Source organism: Entelurus aequoreus, linkage group LG09, assembly GCF_033978785.1.
Source record: "Entelurus aequoreus isolate RoL-2023_Sb linkage group LG09, RoL_Eaeq_v1.1, whole genome shotgun sequence".
Classification (NCBI taxonomy): Eukaryota; Metazoa; Chordata; class Actinopteri; order Syngnathiformes; family Syngnathidae; genus Entelurus; species Entelurus aequoreus.
The window spans coordinates 77,217,808-77,236,346 of NC_084739.1; the positions used below are offsets into that span (position 1 = coordinate 77,217,808).

Consider the following 18,539-nt stretch of genomic DNA (forward strand, 5'->3'; position numbering starts at 1 on the left):
TTATGTAACTGAATTTTTGCGTTTGAAATTTCTTAACTGATTTGTTTTTTTACATCAAATTATGCTGACAATTTAATCTAATACAAATTATGGGTAAATAAAAACAGTGTATATATTTTCAGTGTAAAAAAAATTCAGTGCATAAGATCTCAGCATAAAACATTTCGATGCAAAAAAAAAAAAAAGTGGATAAAAATTCAGTAAAAAAACGTGTATAAAAATTCAGTGTAAAAAAAAAAATCAGTGTAAAAAATATGTAGTGTACAAAAATTCAGAGCATCAAATAATTCAGTTCATAAAAATTCTGTGAAAAAAAATGGTGTATAAATATTCAGTGAAAAAAGATTCAGTGTAAAAAAAAATCGTTTTAAAGTCAGTGTAAAACATATTTAGTTTATAAATATTCAGAGTAAAAAAATTCAGTGAAAAAAAAATTCAGTGTAAAAAAAATCAGTTTATAAAAAGTCAGTGTAAAACAAATTTAGTGTACAAAAATTCAGTGGGAAAAAATGTTGCGTAAAAAAAAAGTGTACAAAAATTCTGTGTAAAAATGTGTAAAAATATTCACTTGATAAAAAGTCAGTGTAAAAAAATCAGTGTAAAAATATGTAGTGTATAAAAATTCAGAGCAAAAAAACAATTCAGTTTATAAAAATTCAGTGAAAAAAAAGTGTGTATAAAAATTCAGTGAAAAAAGATTCAGAGTAAAAATAATCGGTTTAAAGTCAGTGTAAAACATATTTAGTTTATAAATATTCAGAGAAAAAAAATTCAGTTTATAAAAATTCAGTGAAAAAAAATTGTGTATAAAAATCCAGTGAAAGAAGATTCAGTGTAAAAAAAAAATTCCGTTTATAAAAAGCCGGTCTTATAAAAAGTCATATTTAGTGTATAAAAATTCTGTGAAAAAAAATATTGCGTAAAAAAAAAGTGTACAAAACTTCTGTGTAAAAATGTGTAAAAAAATTCACTTGATAAAAAGTCAGTGTAAAAAAATCACTGTAAAAATATGTAGTGTATAAAAATTCAGAGCAAAAAAACAATTCAGTTTATAAAAATTCAGTGAAAAAAAAGTGTGTATAAAAATTCAGTGAAAAAAGATTCAGAGTAAAAATAATCGGTTTAAAGTCAGTGTAAAACATATTTAGTTTATAAATATTCAGAGAAAAAAAATTCAGTTTATAAAAATTCAGTGAAAAAAAGTTGTGTATAAAAATTCAGTGAAAGAAGATTCAGTGTAAAAAAAAATTCAGTTTATAAAAAGTCAGTCTTATAAAAAGTCATATTTAGTGTATAAAAATTCAGTGAAAAAAAATTTAGCGTAAAAAAATTGTGTACAAAAATCCAGTGTAAACAATTTAGTTAAACAACCCCAAAAAGGGACGAGCGATAGAAAATAGATGGATGGAAATTTAGTTAATAAAAAGTCAGTGTAAAAAAAATGTGTGTATAGAAATTTAGTGGGGGAAAAAAAGTGCATAAAAATTCAGTGAAAAAAGATTCAGTGGAAAAAAATTCAGTTTATAAAAAGTCAGTGTAAAACAAATTTAGTGTATAAAAATGCAGTGGGAAAAATGTTGTGTGAAAAAAAAAGTGTACAAAAATTCAGTGTAAAAATGTGTCAAAAAAATTCACTTGATAAAAGCCAGTGTAAAAAAATGTAGTGTATAAAAATTCAGTGAAAAAAAATTCAGTGCAGAAATTAACTCAAGACCCAATTTCGGTAATTTAAGACTAAAGCACCTCATTGGCTGGTTCTGACAAAAAATTGATTACTTCAGTCTTAATTCATTGGAAGTGAGTCTTGAGTTTTGAAGCATTTCTGTACTTTTTTTACACTGAATTTTTATACATCTTTTGCACCATACATTTTAAAACACTGACTTTTAACAAACTGAAAAATGTACCAACAAGAGCTTTACTTTCAGCTACTTCTGCCATGTACACCATTGCTTTGCTTGAGAACAATAATCCCTAAAAGGCAGCTGCAGAACAGCAGCGCACCGACAGGAAACCTCAACACATTTGGATGTAGCGTAGCGGCTCCAAAGGTTTCACAGTCCAGTTGCTTCGCAGGGACCACAATTTTGTACAGTATGGTGTCGATGGGCTTGTGCGACAACGCCGCAGCATGTTAGAACACCGTCTTCAGGATGTGGACAGTTTGAAAAGAACAAACAATGGACAAGTGGTCATTTTCAAAATTTAAGCGTCAATCGAAACCTCACTGGCCGGTCACACGTAAACTAGCGTGGCATTTGACTGAGCGCAGACCTCCGCCAAGGCCAAATAATAACATAATAGTGCTGGACGACAATGGCAAAAGTAATAATCGCGATTATTTTTGATTGATGCAATATTTTTTTGATTGCTTCAAACATGTTTTCTCAAGATTCTAAGAAAATCTAATTTTTGCGTTTGCAAGCCTTACAAAAGCACATTTTCCAAGTAGAACTCACAAAGATACATTAACACGGCCACATTTAGACATATTTCATGTTTGGTTTAGGAGTAATCTTTGTAACAACTTTTTATTGCTTCAAGCGCATTTTCTCGAGATTATAAGGACAATACTGTCATATTGACGAAAAAACTAATTGTTTCGTTTGCAAACCTTACAAAAGCACATGGTCCAAGTAGAACTCACAAAGGTACATTAATGCGGCCAAATTTAGACATATTTCATGTAAGGTTTAGAGTTTTCCTTTAAACAACCTTTTATTGTTTCAAAAGCGTTTTTGTCAGAATTCTAAGAACAATACTGTCATATTGAGGAAAAATAAAATTTTATTTGATTGCAAACCTTACAAAAGCACATATTCCTAGTAGAACTCACAAAGATACATTAATACGGCCAAATTTAGACATATTTCTTGTTTGAATTAGGAGTTATCCTTGTAACAACTTTTTATTGCTTCAAACGCGTTTTCTCAAGATTCTAAGAACAATACTGTCATATTGAGGGGGAAAAACTAATTTTTTGCGTTTGCAAACGTTACAAAAGCACATGTTCCAAATAGAACTCACAAAGATACATTAATGCGGCCAAATTTAGACATATTTCATGTAAGGTTTAGAGTTTTCCTTGAAACAACCTTTTATTGCTTTAAACGCGTTTTCTCGTGAGTCTAAGAACAATACTGTCATATTGAGGAAAAATGTAATTATTTCGTTTACAAACCTTACAAAAGGACATGTTCCAAATACAACTTACAAAGATACATTAATACAGGCATATTTAGACATCTTGCATGTTTGGTTTAGGAGTTATCCTTGTAACAACTTTTTATTGCTTCAAACGTGTTTTTTCGAGAGTCTAAGAACAATACTGTCATATTGAGGAAAAAAACTATTTTTCGCGTCTGCAAACTTTACAAAAGCACATGTTCCAAGTAGAACTCACAAAGATACATTAATACAGCCAAATTTAGACATATTTCATGTTTGGTTTAGGAGTTATCCTTGAAACAACTTTGTATTGCTTCAAATGCGTTTCTCAAGATTCTAAGAACAATACTGTCATATTGGGGGAAAAAACTATTTTTTGCGTTTGCAAACCTTACAAAAGCACATGTTCCAAGTAGAACTCACAAAGATACATTAATGAGGCCAAATTTAGACATATTTCATGTAAGGTTTAGGAGTTATCCTTGTAACAACTTTTTATTGCTTCAAACGCGTTTCTTGAGATTCTAAGAACAATACTGTCATATTGGGGGAAAAAACTATTTTTTTTTTGCGTTTGCAAACCTTACAAAAGCACATGTTCCAAGTAGAACTCACAAAGATACATTAATGTGGCCAAATTTAGACATATTTCATGTAAGGTTTAGGAGTTATCCTTGTAACAACTTTTTATTGCTTCAAACGCGTTTCTTGAGATTCTCAGAACAATACTGTCATAATTACGAAAAAAAACTATTTTTTGGTTTGCAAACCTTACAAAAGCACATGTTCCAAGTAGAACTCACAAAGATACATTAATACAGCCAAATTTAGACATATTTCATCTAAGGTTTAGGAGTTATCCTTGAAAGAACTTTGTATTGCTTCAAATGCGTTTCTCAAGATTCTAAGAACAATACTGTCATATTTAGGGAAAAAACTATTTTTTGCGTTTGCAAATCTTACAAAAGCACATGTTCCAAGTAGAACTCACAAAGATACATTAATACAGCCAAATTTAGACATATTTCATGTAAGGTTTAGGAGTTATCCTTGAAACAACTTTGTATTGCTTCAAATGCGTTTCTCAAGATTCTAAGAACAATACTGTCATATTGGGGGAAAAAACTATTTTTTTTTTGCGTTTGCAAACCTTACAAAAGCACATGTTCCAAGTAGAACTCACAAAGATACATTAATGCGGCCAAATTTAGACATATTTCATGTAAGGCTTAGAATTTATCCTTGAAACAACTTTTTATTGCTTCAAACACATTTTCTCGAGATAAGAACAATACTGTCATATTGAGGAAAAAACACATTTTTTTGTTTGCTAATCTTAAAAAAGCACATGTTCCAAGTAAAACTCACAAAGATACAGTAATACGACCAAATATAGACATCTTGCATGTTTGGTTTCGAGTTATCCTTATAACAACTTTTTATGGCTTCAAAAGCATTTTGACAAAATTCTAAGAACAATACTGTCATATTAAGGGGAAAAAAACTATTTTTTTGCGTTTACAAACCTTACAAAAGCAAATGTTACAAATTTAGACACATTTTCTCGAGATAAGAACAATACTGTCGTATTGAGGAAAAAACAAATGTTTTTGTTTGCTAATCTTAAAAAAGCACATGTTCCAAGTAAAACTCACAAAGATACAGTAATACGACCAAATATAGACATCTTGCATGTTTGGTTTCGAGTTTCCTTATAATAACTTTATTGCTTCAAAAGCATTTTGTCAAAATTCTAAGAGCAATACTGTCATATTAAGGAAAAAAACTATTCTTTTTGTATTTGCAAACCTTACAAAAGCACATGTTCCAAGTAGAACTCACAAAGATACATTAATACAGCCAAATTTAGACATATTTCATGTAAGGTTTAGGAGTTATCCTTGAAACAACTTTTTATTGCTTCAAACACATTTTCTCGAGATAAGAACAATACTGTCGTATTGAGGAAAAAACTAATGTTTTTGTTTGCTAATCTTAAAAAAGCAGATGTTCCAAGTAAAACTCACAAAGATACAGTAATACGACCAAATTTAGACATCTTGCATGTTTGGTTTCGAGTTATCCTTATAATAACTTTTTATTGCTTCAAAAGCATTTTGACAAAATTCTAAGAGCAATACTGTCATATTAAGGAAAAAAACTATTCTTTTTGTATTTGCAAACCTTACAAAAGCCCATGTTCCAAGTAGAACTCACAAAGACACATTAACACAGCCAAATTTAGACATATTTCATGTAAGGCTTAGGAGTTATCCTTGAAACAACTTTGTATTGCTTCAAACGCGTTTCTTGAGATTCTCAGAACAATACTGTCATAATTACGAAAAAAAACTATTTTTGGGTTTGCTAACCTTACAAAAGCACATGTTCCAAGTAGAACTCACAAAGATACATTAATACAGCCAAATTTAGACATATTTCATGTAAGGTTTAGGAGTTATCCTTAAAACAACTTTGTATTGCTTCAAATGCGTTTCTCGAGATTCTAAGAACAATATTGTCATATTGGGGAAAAAAACTCTTTTTTGCATTTGCAAACCTTACAAAAGCACATGTTCCAAGTAGAACTTACAAAGATACATTAATGCGGCCAAATTTAGACATATTTCATGTAAGGCTTAGGAATTATCCTTGAAACAACTTTTTATTGCTTCAAACACATTTTCTCGAGATAAGAACAATACTGTCATATTGAGGAAAAAACACATTTTTTTGTTTGCTAATCTTAAAAAAGCACATGTTCCAAGTAAAACTCACAAAGATACAGTAATACGACCAAATATAGACATCTTGCATGTTTGGTTTCGAGTTATCCTTATAACAACTTTTTATGGCTTCAAAAGCATTTTGACAACATTCTAAGAACAATACTGTCATATTAAGGGAAAAAAACTATTTTTTTGCGTTTACAAACCTTACAAAAGCAAATGTTACAAATTTAGACACATTTTCTCGAGATAAGAACAATACTGTCGTATTGAGGAAAAAACAAATGTTTTTGTTTGCTAATCTTAAAAAAGCACATGTTCCAAGTAAAACTCACAAAGATACAGTAATACGACCAAATATAGACATCTTGCATGTTTGGTTTCGAGTTATCCTTATAATAACTTATTATTGCTTTAAAAGCATTTTGTCAAAATTCTAAGAGCAATACTGTCATATTAAGGAAAAAAACTATTTTTTTTGCGTTTGCAAACCTTACAAAAGCACATGTTCCAAGTAGAACTCACAAAGATACATTAACACAGCCAAATTTAGACATATTTCATGTAAGGCTTAGGAGTTATCCTTGAAACAACTTTGTATTGCTTCAAATGCGTTTCTCAAGATTCTAAGAACAATACTGTCATATTGGGGGAAAAAACTATTTTTTGCGTTTGCAAACCTTACAAAAGCACATGTTCCAAGTAGGACTCACAAAGATACATTAATGCGGCCAAATTTAGACATATTTCATGTAAGGTTTAGGAGTTATCCTTGAAACAACTTTGTATTGCTTCAAACGCGTTTCTTGAGATTCTCAGAACAATACTGTCATAATTACGAAAAAAAACTATTTTTTGGTTTGTTAACCTTAAAAAAGCACATGTTCCAAGTAGAACTCACAAAGATACATTAATACAGCCAAATTTAGACATATTTCATGTAAGGTTTAGGAGTTATCCTTGAAACAACTTTGTATTGCTTCAAATGCGTTTCTCGAGATTCTAAGAACAATATTGTCATATTGGGGAAAAAAACTATTGTTTGCATTTGCAAACCTTACAAAAGCACATGTTCCAAGTAGAACTCACAAAGATACATTACTGCGGCCAAATTTAGACATATTTCACGTAAGGTGTAGGAATTATCCTTGAAACAACTTTTTATTGCTTCAAACACATTTTCTCGAGATAAGAACAATACTGTCATATTGAGGAAAAAACAAATGTTTTTGTTTGCTAATCTTAAAAAAGCACATGTTCCAAGTAAAACTCACAAAGATACAGTAATACGACCAAATATAGACATCTTGCATGTTTGGTTTCGAGTTATCCTTATAATAACTTTTTATTGCTTCAAAAGCATTTTGACAAAATTCTAAGAGCAATACTGTCATATTAAGGAAAAAAACAATTTTTTTTGTGTTTGAAAACCTTACAAAAGCACATGTTCCAAGTAGAACTCACAAAGATACATTAACACAGCCAAATTTAGACATATTTCATGTAAGGCTTAGGAGTTATCCTTGAAACAACTTTGTATTGCTTCAAACACATTTTCTCGAGATAAGAACAATACTGTCGTATTGAGGAAAAAACAAATGTTTTTGTTTGCTAATCTTAAAAAAGCACATGTTCCAAGTAAAACTCACAAAGATACAGTAATACGACCAAATTTAGACATCTTGCATGTTTGGTTTCGAGTTATCCTTATAATAACTTATTATTGCTTCAAAAGCATTTTGACAAAATTCTAAGAGCAATACTGTCATATTAAGGAAAAAAACTATTTTTTTTGCGTTTGCAAACCTTACAAAAGCACATGTTCCAAGTAGAACTCACAAAGATACATTAACACAGCCAAATTTAGACATATTTCATGTAAGGTTTAGGAGTTATCCTTGAAACAACTTTTTATTGCTTCAAACACATTTTCTCGAGATAAGAACAATACTGTCGTATTGAGGAAAAAACAATTTTTTTTGTTTAGTAACCTTAAAAAAGCACATGTTCCAAGTAAAACTCACAAAGATACATTAATACGACCAAATTTAGACATCTTGCATGTTTGGTTTCGAGGTATCCTTATAATAACTTATTATTGCTTTAAAAGCATTTTGTCAAAATTCTAAGAGCAATACTGTCATATTAAGGAAAAAAACTATTTTTTTTGCGTTTGCAAACCTTACAAAAGCACATGTTCCAAGTAGAACTCACAAAGATACATTAACACAGCCAAATTTTGACATATTTCATGTAAGGCTTAGGAGTTGTCCTTGAAACAACTTTTTATTGCTTCAAACACATTTTCTCGAGATAAGAACAATACTGTCGTATTGAGGAAAAAACAAATTTTTTTGTTTGGTAACCTTAAAAAAGCACATGTTCCAAGTAAAACTCACAAAGATACAGTAATAAGACCAAATTTAAACACCATGCATGTTTGGTTTCGAGTTATCCTTATAACAACTTTTTATGGCTTCAAAAGCATTTTGTCAAAATTCTAAGAACAATACTGTCATATTAAGAGAAAAAAACTATTTTTTTGCGTTTACAAACCTTACAAAAGCACATGTTACAAATTTAGACATCTTTCATGTTTGATTTAGAATGATTAATAAGACGATTATTCTTTCATTAGAGAAGCAGCAGAACTTTAGCGGGTTTAAATTAGTAACATATAAATAACAACAAGCAAAATAACAATAGTAACAGCAAAAAGTTAGAATTACAATACTGATATAAAAAAACTATACAATTCAGTTCATTGACTGCAGGTGCTGCAGTGATATTTCTGTTTTAATCTTTGAACTGCCGCTCCGCCATCTAGCCATCCGTAGCGTTTCTACCCGTATGGATTTAGTATTCATCGCCCCAAGCCACGTTTGTAAGTTTTACAATATAACTAAAACAATTCTTACTTACTAAACCGTCCCATGTGTGATGTGTTTATATGCATATTTGTACGTGCTATCGTCATGTAGTGAATCCAGAGTTGTTAGCGTTAGCGAATATGCTAACACGTCTACGAGTGTCTGTAGTATTATTAACTTAAAATGGCATTCTTTTGGCATTGCTCCAGTTTTGTAAATTCACCAAGACGTGGAGTTATTGAGTCTGTTTAGCTGATTGGAGAGCTAGCTTCCGCAGCTAGTGGGTCCATGATGATGACTTCTGTTTTGTTTCATCAGCTGTTTTACTGCCGTGTTACAGACAACGTTTGGAAACAATTAAGGTATCGCATTTTTCGGAGTATAAGTCGCACCGGAGTATAAGTCGCACATGCCGAAAATGCATAATAAAGAAGGAAAAATACATATATAAGTCGCACTGGAGTATAAGTCGCATTTTTTGAGGAAAAGTATTTGATAAAACCCAACACCAAGAATAGACATTTGAAAGGTAATTTAAAATAAATAAAAATAGTGAACAACAGGCTGAATAAGTGTACGTTATATGAGGCATAAATAACCAACTGAGAACGTGCCTGGTATGTTAACGTAACATATTATGGTAAGAGTCATTCAAATAACTATAACATATAGAACATGCTATACGTTTACCAAACAATCTGTCACTCCTAATCGCTAAATCCCATGAAATCTTATACGTCTAGTCTCTTACGTGAATGAGCTAAATAATATTATTTGATATTTTACGGTAATGTGTTAATAATTTCACACATAAGTTGTTCCTGAGTATAAGTCGCACGCCCGGCCAAACTATGAAAAAAACTGCGACTTATAGTCCGAAAAATACGGTATGTAAACAAAACATTTACAAAATATATCCGTGTATATAACTCATATCACAACGTCCAGTGCGGCCAATATATGAAAAAACATGTTTTCTTCTAAATTTTACTGGGTGCGGCTTATATATGCTCTATAGTCTGAAAAATACGGTAATGTAAATTATCCAAACAACAGAAGAATAAGTGCTTATTAAATTTGAACAGAAGCGTAGATAGAACGTGTTACAACAGAAAGTAACCAGATATTAACAATACATTTAATAATAGTTTGACAAAATAACAACCGAAAGTGACGCAATATGTTCCTGCAATTTAGGAGTCTGTTTTGAAATGTTCCTATTATCCTTTATATGCCAAATAAAATATTGTGATTTAGATTTAAGGCCACATCGCCCACCCCTAATCCACAGCTTTATCCAGATTTGCGCCGAACTGAAAGCGTTCTTCAGCTTTTATGTAAACCTGCTAGCTGCCCGACAACTAGACGTGCTTGGTGGAGGTACTCCATGATGGCGGAAAGAAGGCTTTTACCCTGAAAGGCTGATCGGGGATGAAGGGGAAGTAGGCGGTGGAGGCCTCCTCCTGGGTCCACTTCCCGGCGATGCGAGCACTGCGTAGGAACTGCCGGTCCGAGAAGCGGGCGGTGAGCTTCAGGGCCACATCGTACGCTGGATCCTCCTTGTCCAAGTCCCGTCCGCACGTCAGGCTCACGTCGAAGCTGAGGGAGGGAAGACGGAGCGGTTGCCAGATGTTTGACACGTGTCCAGAAGCAAATCTGGCATGATTAGTCAAATGAGTCACGCAGCATCCTCCGCCCCGCAGCTATGTTTACACACACACACGCCGAAATAGCGTTCTAAAAGGGTGCAGCTTTAACCCTACATGGGCAAAAGTACTGGGACAGAATTGGGGGTTGTGCTGCATTCAAGACTGCTGGGAAAAGTCAGCGAAGCCTTAAAGATGTGACCTCAAAATATTTTATTCCAACAAAAAACATGGCTGGCGACAATCTAGAAAAACACTAAAGGGAGCTAACAGGTTTAAACCAAACCTATATTGATTGATTAACTGAGGGGTGTCCAAAATGCGAACCGGGGGCCACTTGCGGCCCACAGCACATGTTTTAACGGCCCAACAAAAAAAAATGTAACATTGAAAAAAAGGGCGTGCAGGGGAAATGTATTGAGAAAAAGTTGCATTGTTGACTGAAGACGGACAGGTGATTCATAGCTTGAAAAAAAACCAAAAAAAGTAATTATGGTTGATATATTTAAGGCTCCAATTACTTCACATCAAATTTTAAATTTTGAAATATTTCTTGCAGAAAATATTGCATATTTTGTGTTTTCCATTAAAAAACTGAGTTTTCTATGACTAAAAGGGCATAAAACAAACCAAAAAATTAAAAATTAAAAATAATTATGGTTGATATATTTAAGGCCCCAATTACTTCACATCAAATTTTTAATTTTGAAATATTTCTTGCGGAAAATATTGCATATTTTGTGTTTTCCGTTAAAAAACTGAATTTTCTACGACTAAAAGGGCATAAAACAAACCAAAAAATAAAAACTAATTATGGTTGATATATTTAAGGCTCCAATTACTTCACATCAAATTTTAAATTTTGAAATATTTCTTGCGGAAAATATTGCATATTTTGTGTTTTCCATTAAAATACTGAGTTTTCTACGACTAAAAGGGCATAAAACAAACCAAAAAAACATATAATATAGTCTGAAGTTTTATGCATTGAAAGTAAAAAAAAATTAAAATAATAATAATGTATGGCTTATTTAATACTTTTATGAGCAGGGCCCTTTTGGATCCCTGGGAATATTAGTGGGATTTTTTTAAATCTGTCATTGTTTAAAAAATAATAATGAATCAAAATCAATGTTGTTATGAATCATTGACCTATTTAAGGATCCAAACACTTCACATTAAATATTCCACTTTGGAAATTTAAGGAGGGGAATATTGCATATTCTGTGTAGAAAAAAACAAGGTTTTCTTCAACAAAAAGGGCATAAAACATTTTTAAAAAGCATTAAAACTGATAGATCTGAAGTTGATCTAGGGATTTAACGGTCCCCCCCCAAAAAAATTACCATATGACTTATTTTTAACATTTTTTATGACAGGCCCTTCTGGGTCCCCGAGACCAAGCTTGAGGGAAGACCTAATGGTTTTTTTAAAAAATCTATATTTTGTATTGGTTTTGAAAATGGAAAATATTAAAATGGCCCTGCATGCATTGATTTTTCTGTGGAAAATAATAATAATATATAAGGAATCAAAATCAATGTTATGCATTATTGACCTATTTAAGGTTCCAAATACTTTACATTAAATATTCCACATAAACAAATGTTTAGGGGGTGGAATATTGCATAAACTGTGTTTTTGCCAGAAAAAACACATGGTTTTCTTTAACAAAAAGGGCATAAAACATAAATATTAAATATGATATAGATCTGAAGTTGATCTACAGATTTAAGTGTTTATTTATATATGATTTTTTAAAAACATTTTTACAACTGAAACCCAACCCAATCATGAGTTAAACCCTAAAGGTAAAACATTTAAATATATATATATATATATATATATATATATATATATATATATATATATATATATATATATATATATATATATATATATATATATATATATATATATATATATATATATATATATATATATATATATATATATATATATTGTATTAGTTTTGAAAATGAAAAATATTAAAATGGCCCTGCATGCATTGATTTTTCTGTGGAAAATAATAATAATATATAATGAATCAAAATCAATGTTATGCATTATTGACCTATTTAAGGTTCCAAATACTTTACATTAAATATTCCACATAAACAAATGTTTAGGGGGTGGAATATTGCATAAACTGTGTTTTTGCCAGAAAAAACACATGGTTTTCTTTCACAAAAAGGGCATAAAACATAAATATTAAATATGATATAGATCTGGGGCCGTACTTATCAAGCTTCTTAGAATTACTCCTAAGAAGTCTGCTAAGAGTTGACTTAAGAGTAAATAAATTCTTCGCTGAAAGCTGCACTTAAAAGTTAGTTATCAAGCGTCTTACTCACACTTTCAGCGAAGTGTAGGACTGAATCTTAAGTGTCACACTCAGAGCTGAATTACGACATTACTATGTGCCGTAAACGGAATTTTAGGTGACGTCATTTCTGTGTCCATAGAAATGACCAATCACGGAAGGGAATCCGTTGTCTAAGAATAAAGAAATATCTTGGAAATATTTAAGTGGACAATGGGAGTGTATATTTTGACAATAAACTACAAAATAATACAAAACAAACTAGTCCCCGCCGGCACTCACGCTACCGCTCCCTCTCTTCTATCGCCCACACACTCACTGACGTCACTCACCTCACGGCCACACACATACGCTACTGTCATAACATTTTCTTTCCAATTCATTAATTAGGCAACTAATTTGAAACTGGTGTGGGTGGCTCTATATATACTAGCCCACTGCAGACACATGCAGAAATCAACAAGGAATCGAAAAGTATTAAATCTGTGACAAAAATAATATCCGCTCTGTCTAAACGATACCGTTTGATCAGCTGCTCGTCATCAAAAAAAACAACAACATTGTTCCGTTCCCTGAACGTTCGCGCACGTCTCTCTCGCCTCAGTGCCATCCCCTGCTGGCAACTCCTAACCACTTAGGACACCTCTGAAGGTCTCTTAAATATCGTGGAGAGTAGGATTGATTCTTAGACTTAAGAACGTTGATAAAAAGTTTTTATTCTTAAGTTTGAGAGTAGGACTAAATTTCGCAAATTCTGAGGACTTAAGTGTAAAATGGCACTCTAAGAAGCTTGATAAGTACGGCCCCTGAAGTTGATCTACAGATTTAAGTGTTCAAAAAAATTAATACATGACTTATTTTTAACATTTTTACGACCGAAACCCAACCCAAACATGAGTTAAGCCCTAAAGGTTAAAAAAAAAAAAAAATCTATATATTGTATTAGTTTTGAAATTGAAAAATATTAAAATGGCCCCTGTGCATTGATTTTTCTGTGTGCGGCCTTCAGTGGAAACTGTCTTTGCTCAAATAATAATAATGAATCAAAATCAATGTTATACATTATTGGCCTAATAAAGGATCCAAATACATTACATTAAATATTTCGCTTTTAAACAAATTGGGGGTGGGGGGGAATATTGCATATTTTGGGTTTTTGACATAAAAAAACAGAGTTTTCTTCAACAACAGGGGCATAAAACATTTAACAAATTAATAAAACAAATAGATAGTTCTGAAGTTGATCTAGAGATTTAACTGTTCACAAAAATTAATATGGGAATTATTTTCTAACATATTTATGACTGAGACCCTTCTGGGTCCCCGGGACTAAACTTGAGTAAAGCCCTAAAGGTTCAAAAAACAACTATATATTGTATTGGTTTTGAAAATGAAAAATATCAAAATGGCCCCACATGCATTGATTTTTCAGTGTTTTGGACACCCCCGTATCGTCCCAGCACTTTTGTCCATGCAGTGCGTTCACATGTGGTGGAGCCAACACGATGAAGTCATGGGGAGGTTCCATGGAGGAACTTTCCATGTAGGGTCAGGTCACACCCAGACGAGTCGCTGGACTTCTTTTTTTTCTCCCTTAGGAGGGAACGCCCTGTCTTTGCATACCTAAGAAGCCACCACTGATGTGGCGGCCCCTGCAATTATTCAGTGAGTCCTGGGGGGCTATTTAGGGGGCTCAACTATGACAACAAAAGCTTTTATCTTTGTTAAAAAAAAAAAAGGTGATGACAATCTCACCTGTCCGGCTCTAGGTCCACAATACCCATCACTATGATCTTCTTCCCGGGCCTCATGCCGCCCCTGATGCGTCCGCTGAAAGGCACCGTCTGCACAAAAGCATAACATCCTTATCAGCATGCGGGGGCCAGTTTGATATTTTTGAATTTTCACAACCAATACAATATATAGATTTTTTTTTTACAATTAGGGCTGTCATCAAGTTTGGTCTCATGGCCCCAAAAGGGTCTCAGTCATAGAAATGCTGAAAACAAGTCATATATTATTACATTATTTATCCCACACATAAACCTCTAGATCGGGGGTCAGCAACCCGCGGCCCTATTGGACCTCTTCCAGAGATGTGTGAAAATAGAAAAAGATTAAAAAATATATATATTTTTTGTTCTAAAATATTTTCTGTAAGAGAACAAACATTACACAAACCTTCCTAATTGTAAGAAATCTCACTGTTTATATTAAACATCATTCTCTGATGAGAGTATTTGGCAAGCGTCGTTTTGTCCTACTAATTTCAGCGATCCTTGAACTCATCGTAGTGTGTTTACATGTACAAATTTCTCCGACGCTGCCACAGAAAGTCGTGTTTTATGCCACTCCCTTCTTTGTCTCATTTTGTCCACCAAACGTTTTATGCTGTGCGTGAATGCACAAAGGTGAGCTTTGTTGATTTTATTGATTTGCTGGAGTGCTTATCAGGCATATTTGGTCAATCCATGACTGCAAGCTAATCGATGCTAACATGCTATTTAGGCATTTGTAGGTATATTTGAGCTCATTTAATTTCCTTTACGTATGTCCTCTGTGTAGGGCTGCAACAACTAATCGATTAAATCGATTATAAAAATAGTTGACGATTAATCATCGATTCGTTGGATCTATACTATGCGCATGCGCAGAGGCTACTTTTTTTTCTTCTTTTTTTTATAAACCTTTATTTATAAACTGCAACATTTACAAACAGCTGAGAAACAATAATCAAAATAAGTATGGTGCCAGTATGCTGTTTTTTTCCAATAAAATACTGGAAAGGATAGAAATGTAGTTTGTCTCTTTTATCCGATTATTAATCGATTAATCGAATTAATAATCGACAGACTAATCGATTATCAAATTAGTTGTTAGTTGCAGCCCTACCTCTGTGTATTTAATTTATATTTGCATGTCTCATGACACATTATCTGTATGTAATATTGGCTGCCTCTCTGATAGTTGTCTGTGTGCCATGTTGTTCCAGACCACAGCAAACGTTACCCAGCTTGCAAAGATTGTAATAAATCCATTAAAGGAAGACAGCCTGCCGTTTCCTTAAACTTGGACACACACATCTATACCTTTGGCCATTATAAGCTAGTAATTTCCAGAAGTTATCTCATCCTGTGAAGAGCCTCTGTTTTACTAATGATTTCCAATGTTGCAAAAATGTGTAGAATAAAAATTTAAATACAACATTTCTGTCAACGAAGATTTGCATCAGCCTTTGATAGTAGGCTAATATAGCTAATATAGACACTTACATAATGTGTTGCCTTCATTATAACACTTATATAAGGCTTTTAATTTTTTGCGGCTCCAGACAAATTTTTGTTTTGTATTTTTGGTCCAATATTGCTCTTTCAACATTTTGGGTTGCTGACCCCGGCTCTAGATCAACTTCAGGTCTATATGTCGATATAAAGTTGTTGTTTTTTCTTATGTTTTATGCCCTTTTTTGTAAAACCCTGTTTTTTATGGCAAAAACCAAAAATATGCAATATTTCCCCCAAAACAATTTTCAAAATGTGGAATATTTGACATGAAGTATTTGGAGCCTTAAATAGGAATATAATTAATAACAACAAAGATTTTAATTCATTATAATTTTTGTGAGCAATGACAGTTAAAAAAAAATCCCACTAAAATTCTCAGGGATCCAAAAAGTTTAAAATACAGTGCAAGTCATACATTTTTTTTCTACTTTAACGCTTGATTCTCTCGATCAATTTCAAATCTGTTGATTATAAATTTTTATTATGTTTCATGTTCATGTGTTTTGCCCTTCTTGTTAAAGAAAACTTCGTTTTTTTTCTATGGCAAACACACAAAATGTGCAATACCACCCTGCCCAAAAAAAGAAATGTCTAAGTATAATATTTGATATGAAGTGATTGAGGCCCTGAATAGGTCAATAATTTATAGCAATATTAATTTGGATTCATTATTATTTTTGAGCGATGACAGTGGAGGTCTTGGGGATCCAAAAGGGGCCCAGTCATAAAGTGTTAAGAATAAGTCATATTTTTGTTCCCTCCTTTCAGTGCTTGAATCTCTACATCAACTTCAGAGCTATCTGTCGATTATTAGTTTTGTTGTTGTTTTTTAATGTTGTTTTATGCCCCAAAGACAACTTGTTTATTTTTGTATGGCAGACAGTCAAAATATGCACATTTTTTTCTAAAAAAAATACTATTAAATTGGAATATCTGATGTAAAGTAATTGGAGTATTAAATATGTCAATAGTTAATAACAGCATTGATTTTGATTCATACTTATTTTTTAACAATGAAAAATAAAAATAAATACACTAAAGGTCTTGGGGATCCAAAAGGGTCCCACTCATAACGTGTTAAGAATAAGCAATGTTTTTTTCACTCCTTTCAATGCTTGAAATTTAACATCAACTTCAGAACTATCTGTCGATTATAAGTTTTTTGGGTTTTTTTCCGTAATTTTTTCCCCCCTTTTTGTCAAAGAAATCTTGTTTATTTTTGTGTTAGGAATAAGTCATTTTATTTGTTTTTTTTACTTTCAATGCTTGAATCTCTACATCAACTTCAGTTCAATCTGTCATCATAAGTTGTTGGTTTTTATTTTATGTTTTATGGTCTTTGTCAGAAAAAATCTTGGTTTTGATATGGCAAAAACACACAAAATGGGCAATATTTCGCCCAAAAAGTATTTCAAAGTGGAATATTTGATATTAAGTAATTGGAGCATTGAATAGGTCAATAATTCATAACAACGTTGATTTTGATTCATTATCATTTTTGAGCGATGACAGGTTTAAAAAAGGTATTGGGGATCCAAAAGGGCCCCACTCATAAAGTGTTAAGAATAAGTCTTTTTTTTCTCTTTTCAATGCTTGAAACTTAACATCAACTTCAGAACTATCCGCCGATTATAAGGTTTTTTGGGTTGTTTTTTTCATGTTGTTTTATGCACTTTTTGTCAAAGAAAACATGTTTATTTTTGTATGGCTAACAGTCAAAATACGCAATATTTTCCCCGAAAAATATCTTTAAATTGGAATATTTGATGTGAAGTGATTGGAGCACTCATACAGTGTTAAGAATAAGTCTTTTTTTTCCTCTTTTCAATGCTTTAAACTTAACATCAACTTCAGAACTATCCGTCGATTATAAGGTTTTGTTTAGTTTAGTTTTTCATGTTGTTTTATGCCCTTTTTTTTTAAAAAGAAAACTTGTTTATTTTTGTATGGCAAACAGTCAAAATACGCAATATTTTCCCCAAAAAATATCTTTAAATTTGAATATTTGATGTGAAGTGATTGGAGCATTTAATAGGTCAATATTTCATAGCAGCATTGATTTTGAATCATATTTATTTTATAACAATGAAAGATAAAAACAATACACTAAAGGCCCAGAAGGAACCAAAAGCGCCCCAAGTGTTAAGAATAAGTCATATAATTGTTTTTTCTTTACTTTCAAAGCTTGAATCTCTACATCCGGGGTCCCCAAACTATGGCCCGCCAGCGTCCAAAATCCGGCCCGCGGGAACTCCCAAGTTAAAAAAAAAAAAAATGTATATATATATATATATATTTTTGTAAATTATTATTTTTTGAAATCTGTCCTTTCTAATCCATTTTCTACCACTTGTTACTCTCTGTGTCTCCTAGCCGCTCAGGCATATCATATTGTCTAAAAATGCATTTTTCCATCGATAACATGACATCATCGTGCTCGGAATATATATATATATATATATATATATATATATATATATATATATATATATATATATATATATATATATATATATACA

At 32.0% G+C, this 18,539-nt stretch overlaps 1 protein-coding gene across 1 annotated transcript in view; it reads right to left on the reverse strand.

The window, feature by feature from the left end:
• The window catches only part of LOC133657769 (galectin-related protein B-like), a 39,821-nt gene that overhangs the window by 16,825 nt on the left and 4,457 nt on the right, over positions 1-18,539 (reverse strand). The window contains exons 4-5 of the mRNA XM_062059484.1: positions 14,492-14,580; positions 10,180-10,366 (exon numbers count right to left, since the gene is read on the reverse strand). Coding sequence (XP_061915468.1) covers positions 10,180-10,366; positions 14,492-14,580 — 276 coding nt within the window. The remainder of the gene's footprint in view (positions 1-10,179; positions 10,367-14,491; positions 14,581-18,539) is intronic.